Source organism: Vipera ursinii (assembly GCF_947247035.1).
Source record: "Vipera ursinii genome assembly, chromosome: 6".
NCBI lineage: Eukaryota > Metazoa > Chordata > Lepidosauria > Squamata > Viperidae > Vipera > Vipera ursinii.
This window is the reverse complement of record NC_139515.1, coordinates 35,078,869-35,103,208: the sequence shown is the minus strand read 5'-3', so window position 1 is coordinate 35,103,208 and position 24,340 is coordinate 35,078,869. Positions and strand designations below refer to the sequence as shown.

Sequence of the window (24,340 nt, the reverse complement as noted above, 5' to 3'; positions counted from 1 at the left end):
CCCAATTTTGAACCAATCAGTGGTTCCGTGTCCAGTTCTCACTGTTGCTTCTTGGCCCGCATATAGGTTTCTCAAGAGACAAATAAGATGGTCTGGTATGTCCATTTCTTTAAGGACTTGCCACAGTTTGTTATGATCCACACAATCAAAGGCTTTAGCATAGTCAATGAAGCAGAAGTAGATGTTTTTCTGGAACTCTCTAGCTTTCTCCATGATCCAGCGTATGTTAGCAATTTGATCTCTACTTCCTCTGCCTCTTCGAAATCCTGCCTGTACTTCTGGTAGTTCTCGATCCACATACTGCTGGAGTCTAGCTTGTAGAATTTTAAGCATAACTTTACTAGCATGAGAAATGAGTGCAATAGTGCGATAGTTTGAACATTCTTTGGCACTGCCTTTCTTTGGAATTGGAATGTAAACTGATCTTTTCCAATCCTGTGGCCACTGTTGAGTTTTCCAAATTTGCTGGCAAATTGAGTGTAGCACTTTTACTGCATCGTCTTTTAAGATTTTGAATAGCTCAGCTGGAATACTGTCACCTCCACTAGCTTTGTTGTTGCTCAGCTTTTCTAAGGCCCACTTCACATTCTAGGATGTCTGGCTTGAGGTCAGTGACCACCTCATTGTGATTGTCAGGGACGTTAAGCTCATTCTTGTATAGTTCTTCTGTGTAATTTTGCCACCTCTTCTTAATCTCTTCTGCCTCTGTTAGGTCCCTGCCATTTTGGTCCTTTATCATGCCCATTTTTGCATGAAACGTTCCTTTCATCTCTCCAATTTTCTTGAAAAGATCTCTGGTCCTCCCTATTCTATTGTTTTCTTCTATTTCTTTGCACTGTTCATTTAAGAAGGCATTCTTATCTCTTCTAGATATTCTTTGGAATTCTGCATTCAATTGGGCATATCTTTCTTTTTCTCCCTTGCCTTTCGCTTCCCTCCTTTCCTCAGCTATTTGCAAAGCTTCCTCAGACAGCCATTTTGCTTTCTTGCATTTCTTTTTCTTTGGGATGGTTTTGGTTGCTACCTGTTGTACAATGTTGCGAACCTCTGTCCATAGTACTTCAGGCACTCTGTCTATCAGATCTAATTCCTTAAATCTATTTGTCACCTCTACTGTATATTGAGCAGGGATATGATTTAATTCATACCTGACTGGCCTAGCGCTTTTCCCTACTTTCTTTAATTTAAGCCTAAACTTTGCAACAAGAAGCTCATGGTCTGAGCCACCGTCAGCTCTTGGTCTTGTTTTTACTGACTGTATAGAGCTTCTCCATCTTTGGCTGCAGGGCATATAGTCAATCTGATTTCTGCGTTGACCGTCTGGTGATGTCCATGTGTAAAGCCGTCTCTTGGGTTGTTGGAAAAGAGTGTTTGCTATGACCATCGTATTCTCTTGACAAAATTCTATCAGCCTGTGCCCTGCTTCATTTTGTACTCCAAGGCCAAACTTGCCTCTTATTCCAGTTATCTTTTGGCTTCCTACTTTAGCATTTCAATCCCCCATGACGATAAGGACATCATTTTTGGGTGTTAGTTCTATAAGGTGCTGTAGGGCTTCATAGAACTGGTCAATTTCATCCTCTTCAGCACCGGTGGTTGGGGCATAAATTTGGACTACTGTGATATTGAATGGTTTGCCTTGGATTCGAACTGAGATCATTCTGTCATTTTGAGGATTCTATTCCAGTATTGCTTTTCCTACTTTTTTATTATGAAGGCTACTCCATTTCCTCTGAGGGATTCTTGCCCGCAGTAGTATACCTGATGGTCATCTGAATCAAATTCACCCATTCCTGTCCATTTTAGTTCGCTGATACCTAACATGTCAATGTTTAGTCTTGTCATCTCTTGTTTGACCATGTCCAGCTTTTCTTGATTCATGGATCTTACATTCCAGGTTCCTATGGAGAAAAAATCTTTACAGCATCGGACTTTCCTTTCACCACCAGACATATCCACAGCTGAGCGTCCTTTCGGCTTTGGCCCAGTCGCTTCATTCTTTCTGGTGCTACTAGTACTAGCCCTCTGCTCTTCCCCAGTAGCATATTGGACGCCTTCCGACCTGAGGGGCTCATCTTCCAGCGTCATATCGTTTTGCCTTTTGGTACTGTCCATAGGGTTTTCATGGCAAAGATACTGGAGTGGGTTGCCATTTCCTTCTCCAGTGGATCACGTTTTGTCAGAACTCTCTGCTATGACCTTTCCATCTTGGGTGCACGGCATAGCTCATAGCTTCATTGAATAACGCAAGCCCCTTCGCCACGACAAGGCAGTAATTCATGAAGGGGTAATGCATATTAGCAATTCCTAATGAACATAGGGTTTTTGTATGTCTCCATATTCCATGTGATTAACTTTTTAAAACTATTTGTATCATATGATGTACTTTTGTATGAAAAGCACTAAGGCATTAAGTATGTTGATCATAAGAAAAACAAAATATATTTCTCTTTTAATTTATTATGCTTATCATTATATAAATGCAAAAGAAAATGAAAATAGCAGGAAAATGAAGGGCAGAGAAGAGAAAGTTGTGTGGGGTAAAAAAAAAAAAAGCATTGACTTCCAACTCTTTAACACAGTAGAACAAGATAGCAGCATAACAGCCTTAACTCTTTACTTTTACACACTTAATATGTATTTGCCATTTACCAAAAGTCAATGTTTCATTTTTTTCCCCATCTCAAGCACAAAATCCAGAAGTGGTTTCCATGTAAAAACAAAGCTGGATGAATTATTTTCTTTGATTAAGGCAATTAATTTAGCCTTCTCTACTAGTTCCATCAGTCTTTTCAGCCATCCATCCATTGTGGGAATTAAAGTATCTTTCCATTTTGTGCATAAAAGCATTCTTGTGCTATCAACATATATAACAACAAAGTTCCAGACTTTTTTAAAGTTCTTTGTCCATCAAGCCTAAAAGAAAAGTTTCTGGCTTGATTTTTATATTCATTTTAAGAACCTTCTGTATCAAAATATAAATCTTACCCCAGAATTTTTTTGCTTTGTCAAAAGACCATCAAAAGTTCCTTCTTTACATTTACATTTCCAACATACATATGAAATACTTTCATACATCTTTGACAGTTTTATCGGTTGTTAAATACGCAATAAATGTTAAATGGCACATTATTTTATAAAAATTTTCTTTTAAATTATAATTTAATGTAAATTTTAAACCCTTCATCCACATGTCCACATGTTTAAAATTGTGCAATTATTATATTATAACTCAAAATATTTTACCCATTGGATCATGCTATGCTTCAATATATTCATTCTCCAAATTCAATTTCAATGACAATAACAATTTATACACTTTGGCATTACCATACAATATAATTTCAAATTCATTTTTTTTACAAAGTCAAATCTGTAACTTTGAGGGTTTTGTATGTCTGTATATTCCATGTGATTCACTTTTTAAAACTATTTTATTAGTACCATATTGTATATGGTATGAAAAGCACTAAAGAATTATTTATTTTATTTTATTTATTTATTATTGGGACTTATATGCCGCCCTATCTCCCGAAGGACTCAGGGCGGCTAACAACAATAAAATACAATAATACAGAAGTTAAAAGAAAATTAAATTAATGCCCCCTGTAGAATAAATTAAAATTAAAATAAGTTAAAAATTAAAAACAATTAAAATCCCTGTCAGTCCATGTCAGCCTGATGGAAAAGAAGTGTTTTGAGGCCGCGGCGAAAGGACCGAAGATCTGGGGCCATCCGAAGCTCAGGGGGGAGCTGGTTCCATAGGGCTGGCGCTCCCACAGAGAAGGCCCTCCCCCTGGGGGTTGCCAGCCGACATTGTCTAGCCGACGGTACCCTGTGGAGGCCCTCTCTGCGTGAGCGCACTGGGCGATGGGAAGTCGTTCCCGGCAGCAGATGGTCCTGCAAGTATCCCGGGCCTAAGCCATGTAGGGCTTTAAAGGTAAGTACCAGCACCTTAAATCTCACCCGGAGGACAACCGGTAACCAATGCTGCTCACGTAGGAAGGGTGTAATATGGGAGTATCGGGGTGCTCCCATCACTACCCATGCGGCCGCACTCTGAACCAGCTGAAGTCTCTGGGTGGTCTTCAAGGGTAGCCCCATGTAGAGAGCATTGCAGTAATCTATACGGGAGGTAACGAGTGCGTGGGTGACTGTACTTAGGGCATCTCGGTCCAGAAAGGGGCGCAACTGGCGTACCAGGCAAACCTGAGCAAATGCCCCCCTGGCGACGACTCCAATATGATCTTCAAAACTGAGTCGTGAATCCAGGAGGACGCCTAGATTGCTTGCCCTATCAACGGGAGGTTACACCTCTCCTCCCATAAGCAAAGATGGAACCTCTTGGACTAAACGAGATGCCGGTAGGTAAAGCCACTCAGTCTTGGCCGGGTTGAGCCGGAGCCTGTTCCTCCCCATCCAAATCTGTACCGCTTCCAGGCAACGGGACATCACATCGAGGGCATCACTGCGTTGGTTCGGGGTGGAGATGAAAAGCTGGGTATCATCAGCATATTGATGATACCTCACCCCGAAGCCACGGATGATCTCACCCAGCGGCCTCATATAGATGTTGAACAGGAGAGGCAAGAGTACCGACCCCTGAGGCACCCCACAACTAAGGGGCCTAGGGGTTGACCTCTGCCCCCCTGCCAACACTGTCTGCAAATGGCCCGAGAGGTAGGAGGAGAACCACCGTAAAACAGTGCCTCCCACTCCCAACCCCTCAAGACGTCGCAGCAAGATACCATGGTCGATTGTATTAAAAGCTGCTGAGAGATCTAATAGGACCAGGACAGAGGAATAACCCCTATCTCGGGCCCGTCAGAGATCATCCACCAGCGCGACCAATGCCGTCTCCGTGCTATACCCACGCCTGAAACCCGATTGGTACGGGTCCAGATACTCAGTTTCCTCCAGGACCAAAGGGAGCTGCCGTGCCACCATGCTCTCAACAACCTTCGCAAGAAAGCGAAGGTTGGAGACTGGACGAAAGTTATTTAAAATAGCTGGATCCGGTGCAGGTTTCTTGAGGAGGGGCCTTACCACCGCCTCTTTCAAGGTGGCAGGGAAGCACCCCTCACTCAGTGAAGCATTGATAACTGCTAGGAGCCAGCCTCGTGTAACCTCCCGAGCCGCATAAACCAGCCAGGAGGGGCACGGGTACAACAGACATGTGGCGGAACTTAATTTCCCCATGATTTCCACATGATTAAGTGTGTTGATCATAAGAAAAAGCATATTGAGGCAATTGTCAGAATCCATTTATATTCCATTCCTCATTTCCTATCTGAGCAAACCTAAATATCATCCCCTTACTGGATTCTGCCATCCATCCACAAGGATGGGGAGATAAGATGTCAATTGGCCACCCCTATCCATTAGACGAAAGGTTGTTTGTTTAGCCTGCCTGGAGGCCATCATCAAAGACTAGAGGAAGAACCTTTAAACTGAAAAGAACAAAAGGAAGAGGGCGGGATTCTGGTTTGCATCTCCAACTGAATGTGAAGGGGAGGAAGTAGTGATGTTTTAAATGAATGAAGTTTCTCTTTTCCCACGTGACACATGAAACTTAACTGGTTTTACTCAGGGACGCTGTAAAAGTATCAATCTGTAATACATTTCCAGATCCTGTCTAGATTATCCACTGTCAACCATGTTTTAGTAAAAGTTCCTGCTTGGACAATCCTGTCTTCAGGAGTTCTTCTTTCCTAAGATGTCTATTGGGGTGGGTCCTGATATTAATACTATTTTTCATTTTTAATTATCCTATCAAATTTATGTAGATAATTAATATGCACATAATTTGTTAAACAAGAATTAGCTGTATTTAATATGGATTATACACAAGTGTGATTGTCCCACAGTAATATTTCATTCAATTGTGCAATATCTTCATAATAATATCCCTTTCCACTTTCACTTGCATCAGTTTCCTGTTGGTTCTGTTCCTCATCTCTTTCCCCATAGTCAGCATTTTAACTCTGCTTGTGTATTTACTTGGTGTTTATCTTGGTGTTTTTATAAAAATGTTTCCTAAGTACTCCAGCATTTTATTTATTCATATAGCAGTTTGTATACCCTAAATATTAAAGAATTTGGGCTGTTTACCATCATAAAAGTATTAGTGTAAGTAAGCAATATCTATATTAACCCATCTAGTTTTCATAAAAATATAATAAAGCATAATCTGTTAAAAACTCAAGCTGTGATACTTCCCATCCATTATTAATCACCAACATGCTTTTTACATGCATGTTATTTCACAGATGAAAGATCCCAAAACGCATAGATTCTGAGATCCATCCACTTGACTTCATTGGGAACTCTCAGCAACTCCTCTCATGAAGAATACATTAAATGGGGAGTACCCATTCAGTCTTAGGTATAAACAATGCTACTTTGGCTACATAGCAATTCAAGCTTATTTTTAAAATTTAAAATTATTTACAATTTAAATACTGTATATATTAATTTAGCCTGGTGAACATTCAAGAAGAAATAGGTGCTTCTTACAAATATGTTTAGTTTTTGGCTTAGCAACTTGCAACTTATTGTCCTATGAAATACATGATTTTTAAAATGTAAGTGGTTCCTAATAGAAAAAAATAGACGCTAGCCAAAATGTGCAAATAGAATATTAGAAGAAAGTAAATTATTCACAAGCAATAAATAGAAATGACTGCAAAAATAGCACTAAAACATAAATCCATGTTTATTGGAGTGTCCTTTAAAAGTTAATTTTTTTCTCTTCTTTTCTATGTCACTGACTTTATTATTTATAGGCAGCATCTGTTCTGTACAAATATTTTAATATAAAAACAAGTTTAATAGCAAACATAGTAAATATTTGATATGGCAGATAATAAGGAATTGTTCATACTTCTCTATTAAGTACCACTGGATTTAATTTTTGTAAAATTTGGCATTTCACTGATACTAGGCTTTTCGGTTAAACTTTTTACTCCCATTAGATTTATCTTGATACTATCATAGGGGAAGTTATGTCTTCAAGGAGTGGAACAGATCATTTAGTAATCAATCACTCAATCTTTATTACAGTCACAGACCAGCATTATCATTTAGTAATTACTGTTTTTATAAGGAGCAAGTAAAATATTCCACAGCGATCTCTAATGATAAAACACAATATTCATACAGGATTGTTTCTATCTGAACCTGTTAGGTGTAAGAATATTTCTGTATGTTACTGGAATTCCTATTGGATACTGCCCTCTGATGTTTGTGGAAAGAACTGCTTTTGGGAAGCTGCCCATAGGTAGGCTTTGCCACAATCTTAATTACTCAATTAGCTAATTTTAGACATGCTAATAAGTATTGCAGAAAGTAGAAAAATGCTGAAGCAATTACCCAACTCTTTAGCATTTTTTCTGTCACATTGCATTTAATAGACATAGTTATTTTTATTTAATTTATTTTTAAAAGGTTCCCATTTTTAAATTATGCATTTCTTTACATAATATATACTTTAAAACAGGGGTCCCCAACCTGTGGGCTGCAGCCCACTACCAGGCCGCTGGCATGAAGGGATGGCCAGTGCATGCGCACATGAGTGTACATGGACACGCGAGTTCCCGCCGGTGCTAGCACCACCCTGCCCCAAGCGTACCACTTATGCTAGCACAATCCTGAGCATCTTGCCACTGCTAGTGCCTTCCTGACCCCAAGCGTCTCACCAGTGCTAGTGCTGCCCCGAGCATCCTGCTAGCGCCAGCCCACCCCGAGGATCACACCAGCACTAGTGCCGCCCCGTCCCAGAGTGTCCCACTGGCACTAGTGCCGTCCATAGCATCCCGCCAGCACTAGTGCCACCCCATTTGCAGCACTTGCGCCTGCGCAGCTCCATTTGCATGTGCTCACGTGTGGCCCATTTGTCTGTGCACATATAGCAGTGCCTGCCTCCTTTTCCAGGCCACCAAATCAAAAAGGTTGGAGACCTCTGCTTTAAAATATGCATACTAATTGGTTGTTGTAATTATAATCTAATCAGCCTAAGAAAGGGTCCCAAATTTGGGTGGAGGATTGTTTCTATAAATGTATAATGTTACTAAGATCGCTGCCGGGAGGCACAATTGACCAGATGGTTCCGCCCCAGGCGCCTGATGGACCCAGATAGGTTCCAGACGGCGCTTGGATTGATTCCTACCTCCCTCTCCCACAGCCCGGTCGAGTCCTTAGTTAATGCCTGGCAACAGGCTGCTTCGGAGGCTCTCGACCGTGTTGTGCCTTTCCGGCCTCTGACCTGGCGCAGGTCCCGGCTTGCTCCTTGGTTTTCCAAAGACCTGCGGGAGATAAAACGCCGGAGAAGGGGCCTAGAGGCTAATGCCTCCTTAAGTAACACCAGCTGCCTGCAATTAGTGCAGGTTCGCATCCCACCAGGCTCAAGGTTGACTCAGCCTTCCATCCTTCCGAGGTAGGTAAAATGAGGACCCAGATTGTTGGGGGCAATTAAGCTGACTTTGTAATAATGCCGCTTGGGGGTGTGTGAAAGCCCTAATAAGCAGGCATATACATAGAATGAAGGCTACTGCTAAGCTTGTAAGCTGCCCTGAGTCTTCGGAGAAGGGCGGGATATAAATGGAATTAAAATTAAAAAATAAAATAAAATTTGGAGAACCAGTCGGTCCGAGTCTGACCGAACACAGTTAAGATCCTTTTCTAGATCTTGTGGGAATGGAGGTGGCAAAGCGTGCTTACTTCAACACCCTCATTGCGTCCACAGATAACCGCCCGGCCGCCCTGTTTAGGGTGACCCGCTCCCTTTTAAATCAAGGGACGGGAGAGGACCCCTTACGAGGACGGGCCGAGGAATTTAGTAAATATCTGGTGGACAAAATTGCTCAGATTTGGGCTGGTCTGGACTCTGACTGGTCAGTATCTGACGAGAGGAAAATGATGGGTTTGGCCGAGAACATTTGGGAAGAGTTTGATCCTGTGACTCCGGATGAAGTGGACAGGATCATGGGGAAATTAAGTGCCGCCACATGTCTGTTGGACCCGTGTCCCTCCTGGCTGGTCTATGCGTCTCGAGAGGTTACACGAGGCTGGCTCCTAGCAGTTATCAATGCCTCACTGAGTGAAGGGTACTTCCCTGCCGCCTTGAAGGAGGCGGTGGTAAGGCCCCTCCTCAAGAAACCTGCATCGGATCCAGCTATTTTAAATAACTTTCATCCTGTCTCCAACCTTCGCTTTCTTGCGAAGGTTGTTGAGACCGTGGTGGCACGGCAGCTCCCTTTGGTCCTGGAGGAAACTGAGTATCTGGATCCATACCAATCGGGTTTCAGGCCTGGGTATAGCACGGAGACAGCATTGGTCGCGCTGGTGAATGATCTCTGGCGGGCCCGAGATAGGGGTTATTCCTCTGTCCTGGTCCTATTAGATCTCGCAGCAGCTTTTGATACCATCGACCACGGTATCTTGCTGCATCGTCTTGAGGGGTTGGGAGTGGGAGGCACTGTTTTGCAGTGCTTCTCCTACCTCTCGGGCCGTTCACAGAAGGTGTTGGCAGGGTGGCAGAGGTCAACCCCTAGGCCCCTTAGCTGTGGGGTGCCTCAGGGGTCGGTACTCTTGCCTCTCCTGTTCAACATCTATATGAGGCCGCTGGGTGAGATCATCCGTGGCTTTGGGGTGAGGTATCATCAATATGCTGATGATACCCAGCTTTTCATCTCCACCCCGAACCAACGCAGTGATGCCCTCGATGTGATGTCCCGTTGCCTGGAAGCGGTACAGATTTGGATGGGAAAGAACAGGCTTTGGCTCAACCCGGCCAAGACTGAGTGGCTTTACGTACCGGCATCTCGTTTAGTCCAAGAGTTTCCATCTTTGGTTATGGGAGGAGAGGTGTAACCTCCCATTGATAGGGCAAGCAATCTAGGCGTCCTCCTGTATTCACGACTCAGTTTTGAAGATCATATTGGAGTCATGGCTAGGGGGGCATTTGCCCAGGTTCGCCTGGTACACCAGTTGCACCCCTTTTTGGACCAAGATGCCCTACGTACAGTCACCCACGCACTTGTTACCTCCCGTATAGATTACTGCAATGCTCTCTACATGGGGCTGCCCTTGAAGACCACCCGGAGACTTCAGTTGGTTCAGAGTGCGGCCGCACGGGTAGTGATGGGAGCACCCTGATACTCCCATATTACACCCCTCCTGCGTGAACTGCATTGGTTACCGGTTGTCCTCCGGGTGAGATTTAAGGTGCTGGTACTTACCTTTAAAGCCCTACATGGCTTAGGCCCGGGATACTTGCAGAACCATCTGCTGCCGGGAACGACTTCCCATCGCCCAGTACGCTCACACAGAGAAGGCCTCCTCAGGGTACTGTCGGCTAGACAATGTTGGCTGGCGACCCCCAAGGGGTGGGCCTTCTCTGTGGGAGCGCCAGCCCTGTGGAACCAGCTCCCCCATGAGCTTCGGATGGCCCAAGATCACCAGTCCTTTCGCCGCGGCCTCAAAACACTCCTTTTCCACCTGGACTGACAGAAATTTTAATTATGTTTTTAATTTTTAACTCTAATTTTAAATTTATTTTAATTTTAATTTTAATTTATTCTACAGGGGCCATTAATTTAATTTTTATTTTAACTTCTGTATTATTGTATGTTATTGTTGTTAGCCGCCCTTAGTCCTTCGGGAGATAGGGCGACATATACATCCCAATAATAAATATCATAAAGCAATAAAGTCTGCAATATATTTAATTATGTAATTATACTTCTAATTATGTGACTGTTTAATTTTTTAATTGAAAATTTGCTGCTGACAACTTTAGTCAAAATTTAAGATAGTGAAATACGTTTTTTGAGGAAAAAATAGAATCCTTTGTTTTCTTCCCATTGGTAGGACATCAACAGAAAGAGGTATAATTTTTTTTTTAAAATTCCATTTATGTCCCGCCCTTCTCCGAAGACTCAGGGCGGCTTACAAGCTTAGCATAGAACAGAAAAACATTAGCCCTGGCAGAGCTGGACAACTCTTTTTTTCTCTTTTCCCTGTGATACATTACATCTGTGTCTCATTTCTATTTCCTGTTCACGTTGAGTTTTTAGACTGAAATGGTAAAATCTATCTTTGCTCTCATTTTGTGTTTATCTGGATTTTTAAAGCCCAAATCTGAGACTAGGGCATTGCTTATTCCTTGTCTGCCTATGGAAAAACTCCCAGTATTAGTACCCAGCTTCTAAAAGACTCATATTGCATTATAATTAGAATAAGAAAATAAATAATATGTAAGGACCCACTTCAGTCTACATCTTAAGAAAACAGAACTCTTGGAAGCTGTTTCTTCCAACAGGAATCTTTATTAAGAGAGACTGACTGAAGGTATGCTAGACAGGATCTGGGGGATCCCCCTCCCCACCATTTAATGTTTTAAAGTGTTTCCAAGCAGCTCCTCCCCATCCGCAGTTCTTCCAGGTGATCCAAACCAGCAGATTTCTAGGTGTTGCTTCAGGAAAAATAACATCAGTCCGGATCCCTCGGCACGATCATTCAATCCTCTTCTCTTTCCCCCTCCCCTTTTCCCTTGCTGTCGGTGAAGAGAAGAGTTTCAGAGAGGCATAGGATGAAAGGCAGATGGCTAAATTGTTATGGTTTGCCTCTCGAAGTGAATCAACAAAAGGTTACTTTGTAGTGAAGACAGGAAGTGAAAGTAGTAAAACCCCCATACATACCCCCTCCCCTTTTTTTAGTATGACAGAATCCAGGAGATAGGGAGGATTGGTTTTTAAATCTGAGAAGATAGAAATGAAATATAATTGGATTCTGACATAATTCCCTGTTTCATCCCCAAATGAGAGTGGACAGTTGTCTGGGCTGTCATGAAAACAAATAGAGATTTGACTAATAAATGGTATTTGAATTCTTTCCTCAGTTTTGAAAAAAAATCATGCAGCATACTATGTAGTTTGGCTTTGAAGCTGTAATTCTGTACATGCTTACATAGGAACAAAAGTTTTTTAAAAGCAAATGAGGTGTACCTGTTGATAAGTATACAAAGTCTTTAGCTGTAAATGTAATGAATGTGCTTGAAGCAAAACTAATAGACAAAACTCAGAACTATATTTTTCTATAGAATGTCACCATTTTTGGTTAGTGGAATACTAAAGATTTGTAAGTTTCAAAAATATTGTAGTAGCATTAAAATTACTCTGGCTTATTATGATGTGTCCTTATTTTAGGGATATGACGATTATTTCAACACTCATATTTATAGGCCACTTTGGACATCATATTAATCTGTGATTCGCACAATATGACTTCTGGTTAATTATATAACATTGGGTGCTTAATAGTGGAACTGTGGTTTAGTTGTGTCATACATACATCCTTTATTTTCTTCCTTGCTCTAACAGAGTTGTGAGGAATAGATCTGGGCAGATAATATTTAAAACAGCATGAAAACCAGAAACAACAACATAATGGGGTAAAAAAAAATCACCAATAACAAATCAGCACAATCATTGCACAGACTCACCCACACCCACTGATTCCCATGCCCCGTGACAAAATCATGTCTGTAACTGTTGCAAAAGGACAACAGGATCAGGGCCAGTGGAAATGATATTTCAAAATGTGGGCACCACAACAGAAAGGGTTCTTTTCCTGGCCCCCATCAATTGGCACTGCTTAAAAATCAAACCCAGAGAATTCATTTCCTTTTAGATCTAATAGGATTGGTCAATCCCTCCTGAGAGGCAGTCTCTCATATACTTGGATTAAGCCATGAAGCTTACAACCAGCACCAGAAACATACTGACAGCCAATGCAGCTCACAGAACAAAGGTGTAATGTACACTGATTAAGGAAGGTACATAACTGCTGAATTGTTATCTACTAACTATAACTTCTGGATTCTGTTCAAGGGTAGTTCCATATAAAGTATATGGCAAAAGTCCATTTGGGACATGACTAAGGCATGAACTGCTGTGAGAAGGGCCTTGCTGTTTAAGAAAGAGTCAAATTGGCAGAAAATTGTGGAAAGCCCCCTCCCCCAGCTGCTGCCTTTTCATTGAACAGGAGCTTGGGGTCCAGATGGAACCCCAAATTGTGCAGTGTTTCTGCTTGAGGTAGTGTGGCCCCCAAACAGAACTAAAGATGGAAAATCCTTGGAAGAAAGTGTAATACCCAAAGCCACTCAGTGTTGCTAGGATTCATTTGAAGCCAGATCTTCCCCATCCAGTCCCCATAACGTCCAGACACTAAGACAGAATCTCTGTGGTATCGCTTTGGTGGAAGATGTAAAGCCAGATATCGTCAACATATTGATGATATCTTGCATCATGCTGGCAGGAATACAGGGATATTGGAAGCCAAAAATGTTCCTTTCAGAAAAAAACCCAAAAGGTTTCACTGTATCTCAGATGTTTATCTATTTAAGGGTAACCAACAGTGTTCAAGTACACTTAAAACAGTATGTATAAGTTGTGTTGCTGCTAGGGTTTCCTGTTTGTACTGTTACATACATACATACATACATACAGTACATACCTCCCACACACACACATTGGAACCACATTTCTGGACAGCTCACAAAACAATAAAACCAGTAAAAAGGAGCAGCATTTTATTTTGTCTTTAAAATCTGATTCTAGCAGAGTTGGGCCAAGACTAACCGAAAAGCCAGAAACTACATGAGTTACAAAGCTCTTTCATGAGAGTAAGTTTGGTTGGATCCTGTTCTTTACTGCATTCTTTGTAACCTTTTCCTCTAAGGAACCATGGTTTCATGCTCTCTAAGATTTATTATCAAGCTAAAGGGATTTCATGATGTCAGAACCTATTCCTATTTCATTTCATTTCTATCCTCTGATCTAAAAACAAATCCCACCTTTCCCTGGTTTCTGCCATACTCCCAAGGGGGAGGGGGGATGTGCCTGCAGGGTTATTACTTTCACTTCCTCTATTCCCTACAACGTAATCCTTTACTTTGTTTATTGGGTCTGTATCCTCAACCTGCCCACTGAACTGAACTCTTTAAACTGTCAGTTAGAACAAAGGAGTAAATAAGTAATGCAACCTCAGTGCCTGGTTTATGTCTATGCTCTCAGAGGAAGGTGTGAAGAAGCTGCTGACCCTCGCTGCGTGAGCTGGAGACGGGCCAATGTCATCTCCCCGATTCCCAAAACGGACTTAACACTTGGGGATTGGCCATCTCCCATCGGGTGGTCGATCTATGGGGTGGGGTCTTGCTTGGGGAATACTATAATCTACTGCGCTGTGCAGGAAATCTCAGATCCTGTCTGTTATGCCTGCTATCAACTACTCTTACTAAAAGTTCCTATTGGAAGAAATTGTTTCCAAGAGTTCTGCTTACTTAAGACGTGGAGTTGAAGTGGGTCCTGACACATTCATTCATTTAGCAGTTTGAAGGAAGGCTGCCTGAATCTTTGGACAGCTTACAATTAAAAAAGATGAGAACAATACAAAAATAAACACCATGAAGATATATGAACAAAGAAGCCATATAATGAGTTACACCATAAATCTACCCCAAAGTCTGGGAGATACAGCCAAGTCTTCAGTAGCTCCCTTAATGTCAACAGCTTGGGAGCTATCTAGATAACTCAGGAACTGAATTAACATTTTACCACAAGACAGAGTACTTTATATTTGAATTCAATTCAATGCAACAGTTAAGCAGTCAAATTTTTAAAAGAAAAAGTATTTGAACTATTTTTATACCCCTATTCTTATGTGTATAAATAGAAGGTGCTAGAAATTAATTCTTAAAACATTCTAATCTGTAAAATACATGGTGAGGTATTCATTAAAGTTTCAAGAATAAATTAAGTTTAAAAAGAATGAAGTATCTAGTATTGAACTGATAGATTGCATCCAGGACTCTCTTATGGTATTCACATACTAGTGAAATTTTGGTACTGGAATTCGACTACCTTTCAATTGATATATCTACTCAATTTAATAGCACATAATTATATATTTACTATTTACATCTTAATGTTAATAAACTATTGTCTGAAACATTTTGATTTTTATTGGAATTTATTTTGATACCGGTATTACAAAAGATTCATGTGTCTACAGTGTGTACATTGACAATTTTTTTCTGGCTATTAGTATTGCAATTGAATTTGCATTTGCTTCTTGATTAATTTCCTTTAAAGCAAAGCATTTAAGTTAGGAGCAGAAAATGACATTGTTAGGTATAGGCCACGGGTCGGCAATCTGCGGCTCTGGAGCTGCATGCGGCTCTTTAAGCCATCTCCTGCGGCTCCCAGTCCTCCACCAGCAGAGGTTTGGGGAGCTGTGCACGCAGCTCTCCAAACCTCCACTGCCCCGTTTGCAGAGATGCTGCCTTTGTCCATGTTTGATGAAGGCAGCAGCTCTCCAAACAGGCGGCGGCAGCTCTCCAAACCGCCCCTGCCCCGTTTGCAGAACTGTTCCCTGCGGTGGAGGTTTGGAGAGGTGTGCGCGCACTCCAAACCGCCGCCGTCCCGTTCGTACAGCTGCTGCGTTTGTTCATGTTTGACGAACACGGCAGACCTCCAAACTGGTGGTGGCGGTTTGGAGAGGTGCGCGCGCACTCTCCAAACTTCCACTGTCCCATTTGCACAGCTGCTGCGTTCGTCCATGTTTCTTTCAAACACGGAGGAATGCAGCAGCTCTGCAAACGGCGGTGGTTTGGAGAGCTGCGCAGCTCTCCAAACCTCCGCCTCCACGTTTAGAGAGCTGCTGCGTTCATCAAACGCAGAGGTTTGGAGGTCCCAGGAGAGGGGCAAGGCACTCGGGTGGCTCTGGCGGCGCCCGGGCTGAAGGTGCTGCCGCAACCCAGTGCCTGTCTCCAGGGAGACCCATCACCGCCGTCGCACAGGTGCCTCACAGCTCGGAGCTACACTGCAGGAGACGCTCGCGAGGCTTCCTTCGGCCGGGGAAGGGCCCGTTGCCTCCGAGGGGGGCTGGGCGGGATCCTCTGGAAGGCCATTTCCTTACTCGGCCTGCGAGTCCATCCCTCCCCCCTGTAAGCTGGCGGCACTGGGCAGCGACAGGTGCGTGCAGCTCAGGATGCGGTGCGGGCGTCAGGGTGATGTATGTTTTTGCTTGTTCTGCGCATGCACGTGCGTGCCCACATGCGCGCACACATTTTGCGGCTCCCACTTTTTTGTGTGTATGACGGAACCAGTTCCGAGTGGCTCTTTTGCTGTTTCGGGTTGCTGACCCCTGGTATAGGCTGTAAAGAACATAGTAATGAAAGCTAGTGAGGAATAATATAAGAAAATATTAAAATTTTTGCAAGATGGAAAAGTGGGCTGCATTCTCAACCAAATGTGTTTATTAAAAGAAAACGTTCTTTGACAAAAATGAGTTGCTTTTTTAAATAAAAGTTTATAAGCAGATAAGGTAAGAAAATATATTTTTATTTTATATTTAGAATTAAAACTACAAAAAAGTGACTTAAAAACTTTAATAACAGGTAGGAAATACATCCTTGTCATTCATTTGATTGTCATAACTACTTTTTCTCAAATTGTGATAAGGTTAAGTAATATTAATGACTAACTTGAACAAAGAATCTTTGTTTCAAATGTAATATAGAATATTTACATTTAATATTGTCTCCATGGAAATGTTTATTGTATTTTTTGCATCAGATATGATTTTCCAAAGCCTCAGGTTTCTGAGAGGATGCATTTGGCAGTGGTAGCCTGTGGTGAAAGATTGGAGGAAACTGTTACTATGTTGAAATCAGCTATTATTTTCAGCATCAAAAGTCTTCAGTTTCATATTTTTGCTGAGGAATCATTACACAGTGACTTCAGAGAAATAGTAAGTATTCATAAAAGAATGTATGCTTGGATTAAGCTAACTTTTTTGTATTTTTCCATTAAACTTAAGTCTGCCTGCTTTCAGTATCTAAATCTGCCAAGATCTATATTCTGTGAAGTATTTTTTTTACTTTATAACTGGAAAACAATATATTTCCAAGAGCAAAAAGCATGTAATTTTGGTATAGTGTGACCTTCTGGTGGATGTGTTGAACCCCTACTACCTTCTCAATCATAAGTGGAGCTAGTATTCAGCAATTGCATGGTCTCCAGTTCTTTGAACTCTAAAGTTGAAAAGAAAATGAGTAATTAGAAATTGTTATAGAAGATGTTCAGGCTATCCAATACAGATGGTCTTTGACTTACAACAGTTGTTTTAGTGACCATTCAAAGTTACAACAGCACTGAAAAAAGTGACTCATCACCATTTTTCACACTTAAAACTATTGTAACATTCCCATGGTCATGTGATCACAATTCAAACACTTGGCAACTCCCATTTATGGCAGTTACAGTGTCCCGGGGTCAGATAATGACTGTTTGTGACTTTCTTACAAGCAGAGTCAATGGGGAAGCCAGATTCACTTAACAACTGTGTTACTAACTAGCAACTGCAGTGATTCACTTAACTTTGGCAAGAAAAATGAGGTAAAATTCACTAACAACTATTTCTCTTTCTTCTTAACTCATACTTTGCATCAGTCTTCACACAAAAAGAAACTATAGCCCAACATACCAAAAAAAAACACTGCAAAGGACAAATTACAAACAAAAATTAAAATAAGCAAGAAAATGACAAGAGAACACCTGTCCAACTTTGATGAATATAAATCACTGGGGCCTGACACATTATATCCCAGAGTTCTGAAGGACCTGGCAGATGTTATCAGAACCATTGCACCACATCTTTCAAAAATCCTGGAGCACCAGGGAAGTACCTGAGGATTGGAAAAGGGCTGATGTGGTTCCCATCTTCTAGAAAGGGGAAAAAATGGACCCAGGAAACTACAGACTAATCAGTTTAACATCAATACCTGAGAAGTTCCTAGAAAAGATAATAAAAAAATAGATCTGAGAACAACTAGAAGCAAACAAAGTTATAACTAGTACGGGTTTGTTAAAAACCATGTCAAACCAATCTTATTTCATTCTTCAGCAAAATGACTAAACTAATAGACCAGTGGAATACTGTGGACATAGTATACTTAGACTTCAGTAAGGCATTTGATAAAGTAGATCACAACCTACTCCTTGGTATGCAAGAAAAATGGTGTAATAGACAACTTCACCACAAGATGGATCTGTAGCAGGCTGGCAAGCCATACTCAATGAGTAGTTCTCAGTGGCACTACATCCACATGGAGAGAAGTAAGCAGCGGGATACCACAAGGGCCCAGTACTCTTCATTATCTTCATAAATGACTGAGATGAGGGAATTGAAAGGGAACTCATCAAATTTGCACATGACACTAAACTCACAGGAGTAGCCAACATCCCAGAAGACAAACTAAGGATCCAAAAAGATCTTGACAAACTTGAACAATGGGCCCTATACAACAAAATGAGTTTCAACATGGAGAAAAGCAAAGTTTTGCATTTAGGCAGGAAAAACCAAAGGTACAAATACAGATTGGGCAAGACCTGGTTTGAAAACAGTAACTGTGAGAGGGACCTTGGAGTCCTAGTGTACGATCACTTAACCATGATCCAGCAGTGTACAGCAGCAGCCAAAAAAGCTAATACAATCTTGGGTTGTATAAACAGGCATAGAATCAAGATCACATGAGGCATTACTACCACTTTATAAAACCCTAGTAAGATCACAGGAATACTGAAGCCAATTTTGGTCACAATATCACAAAAAAGATGATGAGAGTTTGAAAAAAAATCAGAGAAGAGCAACTAAGATGATCAAAGGCCTCGAGACTAAAACATACGAAGAACAGCTGTGGGACTTGGGTTTGGCTAGTCTAAAGAAAAGAAGAAATAGCGGGGACATGATAGCAATATTCCAGTATTTGAGGGGCTGCAACGAAGAAGAAGGGATCACATTATTCTCCAAAGCACCAGAGGGCAGGACAAGAAACTGGTTGGAAACTGATCAAAGAGAGAAGCAACCTGGAATTAAGGAGAAACGTCCTGACAGTGAGAACAATTAACCAGTGGAATAGCTTGCCCTCAGAAATTGTGGGCGCGCCATCACTGGAGATTTTTAAAAAGAGGCTAGACAATCACTTGTTTGAGATGGTATAGCTTCTCCTGCTTGAGCGGGAGGCTGCACTAGAAGACCTCCAAGGTCCCTTCCAGCTCCTATTCTATTCTATTCTGTTCTATTCTATTCTATTCTATTCTATTCTATTCTATTCTATTCTATTCTATTCTATTCTATTCTATTCTTAGCAACAGAAATTATGGGCTCAGTTGTGGTCATAAGTTAAGGACTACCTTTATAAAATATAACATATTTTAATATTTACACCATGATAGAAGTGTAGTCTTATACATAGCCTCTTAAATTTATATAAAACGTAGAGCCAGTTTGGTGTAGTGCTTAAGATGCTGGTCTAAAAACCAGGAGATTGTGAATTCTTGACTTGCCTTAAATATAAAGAAATGTTTATCCTATGAATTGCATTTGTCTCAGTTATCCTCTGATACAACCTGAGTTTGGCAACATTAGTATCCTGCTGAACTGTACATATTTTTTACCTTAAATATACAGTACACATGCTAGCTGTCTTGTATGAAATTGAAAAACAGGCAAGGTGCTTTTCATAGAAAATGCATTTGTGATAAGTTTTGCGTTTGGTTATTTGGTATTCCCAACTATTTGCATAAAGAGTTTTTTTAAACACCGTTTTCTAAAACACAAGTTATTTGCATTTAAAATACATTTTATGTTGATTTGTTTTTCTATGTGTTTTTCATGAATTTCAAGTAGTGACTGATGCAAGATATTTTCATCCTCTTTGTAAAATATGAGTACATTTGTTTTAGAAAGGTAGCATATAAATCCAATAAAATAGGGAAACAATTGTTAGTATTATCTATTCTTTCACAAATCTTAATTTAATTTTATACACTTGAAAACATACTGTTTAATAACCAAAGTGAGAAATAGAGTAGTTAGAAATTGGTTAATCTTGCTTTTGATACAAAAATACTAAAATATGTTGTTTTTTTCCAGCTTGATAATTTGGCATATAATGAAAAATTTAATTATACTCTCTACCCCATCTCATTTCCAATTGAGAATGCAGCAGAATGGAAGAAATTATTCAAGCCCTGTGCTTCTCAAAGACTTTTCCTACCAGTAAGTAGCAATGGTAGTTGTTAAGCAAAATTAATAATTCGAGTCATAAGTGAAAAGCTATTTTATTAAATCTATTACATTTAAAGAACTGCCCTGATGTCAGGACCCACTTCAATTCCACATCTTATTTTTTTTTATTGAAAAGTTTTAAAGTACATTTTTAGACATAAACCCCATCCCCCCTAACCCTAACCCATACCCTAACCCACCCAGTACCCCTACCTCCCCCACACCCACCCACCCCGACTTCCCAAAGCTGAATACAGGGTATTATTTCTAACAATCTTAATCTAAAATATACTAACTAACTATAATTACACTTTAAATCCAATCGCACTTTAACTCTCCTTAAACATCACAATATATCTCCGTTACAAATATTCTTCACATATTCGAAATTCTACCATTTCTACCTAATTCAAAACTTTCAAAATCCATTCTTCTATAGTAAACCAATCAGCCTTCTTCCAATATAACACTACCAACAATTTACTATAGTTATTAAATTTAGTTTCTATAATAATACAGTCTATAGTAATACCCTACAAAAATAATTATAAAAAGAAAAAAAACTTATCTTTTTCTTAAAAATCTTACATATTCCACCAAATTACTTTAACTTTTAAAATTGTAATCTTTTACAATTCCACCATACATAATAATACATTGCATCATCACCACCACATCTCCAACATTTAACCTAACAATTTAAATACATACATTAATTTTTAAGATCTACTATAAATACCATCCCCAAATGTCCACCATTATTAGTCTTGATTATCCTACGATCTTTAACAAGTTCCATTTCTAAATCTTACTTCTATCAATGTCTTCCTTATATACGCTTGACTTTAATCTCTACTGTTATTGTTATTATTATTCCTTGCATCTAGACGCAGCCCGTATCATTCTTTGAGTCTTAGGTTCTTTTAATAAAACCAAAAATTGCACAGCTTCCGAAACTATTTCTTATAGCTGTCGCTCTCCTTCTTCCTTTCCTTTTTAACTTCTGAGGATGACGGTAAGCCTGCTTTCAGTACATTAGAATAAAAATCACGTGCCTTCCAGACTGTGTTAAGACAATATCTTTCTCCAGCATAATTCACCACAATGTCCGTTGATACCTCCCACCTAAACCGAAGCTGTTGTTTCTTTAATTCATCTGCCAGAAAAAAAATATCTTTCCTTTTTCTCAAAATTCTTGGAGGAATCTCTTTCAGAATCAAAACCTCCTGATTAGCCACTTTAAGTCTTTTATTATAAAAAATTTGAATGATCTCATTTCTAATCTTTCTCTTTGTAAAGTATGCCACCACATCCCTTGGCAGTTTCCTTTGTATGGCAATACAAGAATTAACACGGAATGCTTTGTCTATCTTCCAAAAAAAATCTTCAGGTTGAAACCCCAAAATAGGCGCCAGAGCATCCACCAACATCTCTTCCAGATTTTCCTGCTGGTTCTCTTTCAAACCTCTGATCCTCAAGGTGAATTCGATATCTCTATATTGCATCATCACTTTCATCTTCAAGTTTTTCCATTTTATTCTCCACTTCACCCATTTTAGCCTCCAGCATCAGATTATTTTGTTTCATTTCATTTTTTCCACACGTTCATCCAAGTTCTCAATACAGCCTGAAAACACTTGATGGCACTTCAAGCCATCAAAGTATCCTCCCTTATTTTCTTGCTTTCCTTTTCAATAAATTCTGCCACCTTCTCAAATATTTTTTCAGACTGAATTTTTAAAGCATCGTTTAAAGCATATTGTAAATCTTTTAAAGTCAATACAGATGTAGCAGCTTCAGAGGGTAACTTCAAAAACTGCGTTCCAGATTGCTGAACAAGCAATGCCTCCACACTTTTAAAAACAGGTCTATGCGGTTTGGGGGCCATTTTTGCAGCTAATAACTTTCAATACACACTTTCACTTTCTAGTCCATTTGTTACTTTGTAGTTTAACTGTGGAATAACCAAATCTTAAAAATGACTTTTTAGCACCTCCAAATTTTAGCTAGCTCCTTTAAAGTTTTAAAAGTCCATTTTACATATTCCTACTCAGTATCCAAACGGTCATTTTACTTTGAAGAAAAACACTTTCGCTTCTTGTTACAAAAAAACAGGCGCCATCTTCCCCTTCTTTCAAATGATCGTTGGAACAGGAAGAGAGTTTAAGTTTCAGAGTTAAAGCCTTGTACTTGCTATTTATACAGATCCTGCATCCGCTCTGCTGCTACAGCCACTCAAGATGACAATCAGATCCGGCAGGAGTGGATTCAGTGTCTTGTTCTGCAAAAGCAGAAGAGTCCTCCGATCTGGAGCATTCCCAGGCTTCGGGGGAACTCTCACCCTTCATGCCCCTACCTGGAAGCTCCCCCTCCCCTCTTTGCCTGAGGGTAAGGGTTTTCGAGCGGCAGAACAGCTGATCGTTGGCTATTCCACCGCTTCAACGGGATCAAAGGGCCGGCGGTCAAATCCGACCATCCACGCCACTGAAGCGCCACCCAGAAGTTAATTCCACATCTTATGAAAGCAGAACTCTTGGAAACAATTTCTTCCAACAGGAACTTTTATTAAGAGTAGTTGATAATAGACAGGATCTGAGATTTCCCACGCATAGCAATACCTTAAGGTATCCCCAAGTAAGACCCCACCCCATAGTTCGGCCAGTGTGGGACAGCCAATCCCCAGGTGTTAGGTCCAACGTGGGAAAAGGAGAGATAACATTGGCCCATCTCCAGTTCACACAGCGATGGTCGGCGGCTCTTCACACCTTCCTCTGAGAGTGTAGAAATAAACCAAGCAAGGAGGTTACATTCCTTATTCCCTCCCTTGTTCTAGCTGACAGTTTAGGGAGAGGAAGTTCAGACAGAGATATAACGCAGGAAAGCAAAATGTTACATTATAGCGGGTAGAGGAAGCTGAGGAAATAAATGAAAGCAAACGGTTAAATTGTAGATAGAAGAAACAGAAGCATTAAGCCCGGGGCACATTCCCCCCTCCCCCTTGGGAGTATGATAGAACCCAGGGAAAGGTGAGATTTGATTTTGGGTCATAGGGGATAGATAGAAATGAAATAGGAATGGGTTCTGACATCTGAGTCATTTTTCAGAGTGAGATGGGCAGCATATGATCTCTGGAGAACCCGGGACAGGGGCCATTCCTCTGTCCTAGTCTTATTAGACCTTTCGGCGGCTTTCGATACCATCGACCATGGTATCTTGCTGCGGCGCCTCAGGGGACTGGGAGTGGGAGGCACGGTTCTGCGTTGGTTCTCCTCCTTTCTCCAGGGTCGCTTGCAGTCGGTGCTGGCAGGGGGACAGAGGTCGACCCCGAGGCCTCTCGTTTGCGGAGTCCCTCAGGGGTCGGTCCTCTCGCCTCTCCTGTTCAACATGTACATGAAACCGCTGGGTGAGATCATTCGTAGCTTTGGAGTAGGGTACCATCAGTATGCTGATGACACCCAGCTTTTCATCTCAACTCCAAACAGCATCAGTGATGCCCTCGACGTGATGTCCCGCTGCCTGAAAGCGGTCCGGGAATGGATGGGGAGGAACAGGCTTCAACTCAACCCGGACAAGACTGAATGGCTGTACGTACCGGCAAGCCAGGATACTCAGATCATTCCACCCCTTAACATCGGGGATGAGTTACTACCCCCTGTTGATAGGGCCCACAACCTGGGTGTCCTCCTAGACTCGCAGCTATCCCTGGAAGATCACATAGGAGCTGTGACCAAGGGGGCCTTCTCCCGGGTTCGACTGGTGCGCCAACTACGACCTTATCTGGACCTGGATGCCTTACGTACAGTCACCCATGCCCTTGTGACCTCTCGCCTAGACTACTGTAACGCTCTCTACATGGGGCTGCCCTTGAGATCCACTCGGAAGCTTCAACTGGTGCAAAGTGCAGCGGCACGGACACTTTTGGGGGCCTCCCGATACTCCCATATCACACCTCTCCTGCGTGAGCTGCACTGGCTTCCGGTTGCCTTCCGAGTGAAATTCAAGGTGCTAACAATGACATACAAAGCCCTACATGGCATGGGTCCGGACTACCTACGGGAGCACCTTCTGCCAATGTCAACACCCCACCGTCCTGTGCGCTCCCACAGAGAGGGCCTCCTCAGGGTGCCACCGCTCAAGGAATGTCGGCTGGTGGCCCCCAAGGGGAGGGCATTCTCAGCCAGCCCTCTGGAACTGCTTGCCAACCGAA

The 24,340-nt window shown here is 41.4% G+C and overlaps 1 protein-coding gene across 1 annotated transcript in view; it reads left to right on the top strand.

The window, feature by feature from the left end:
- GXYLT1 (glucoside xylosyltransferase 1) overlaps window positions 1-24,340 on the top strand; it is a 63,143-nt gene that overhangs the window by 12,669 nt on the left and 26,134 nt on the right. The window contains exons 2-3 of the mRNA XM_083365225.1: window positions 16,638-16,812; window positions 19,999-20,124. Of these exons, the coding sequence (XP_083221351.1) occupies window positions 16,638-16,812; window positions 19,999-20,124 (301 nt within the window). The remainder of the gene's footprint in view (window positions 1-16,637; window positions 16,813-19,998; window positions 20,125-24,340) is intronic.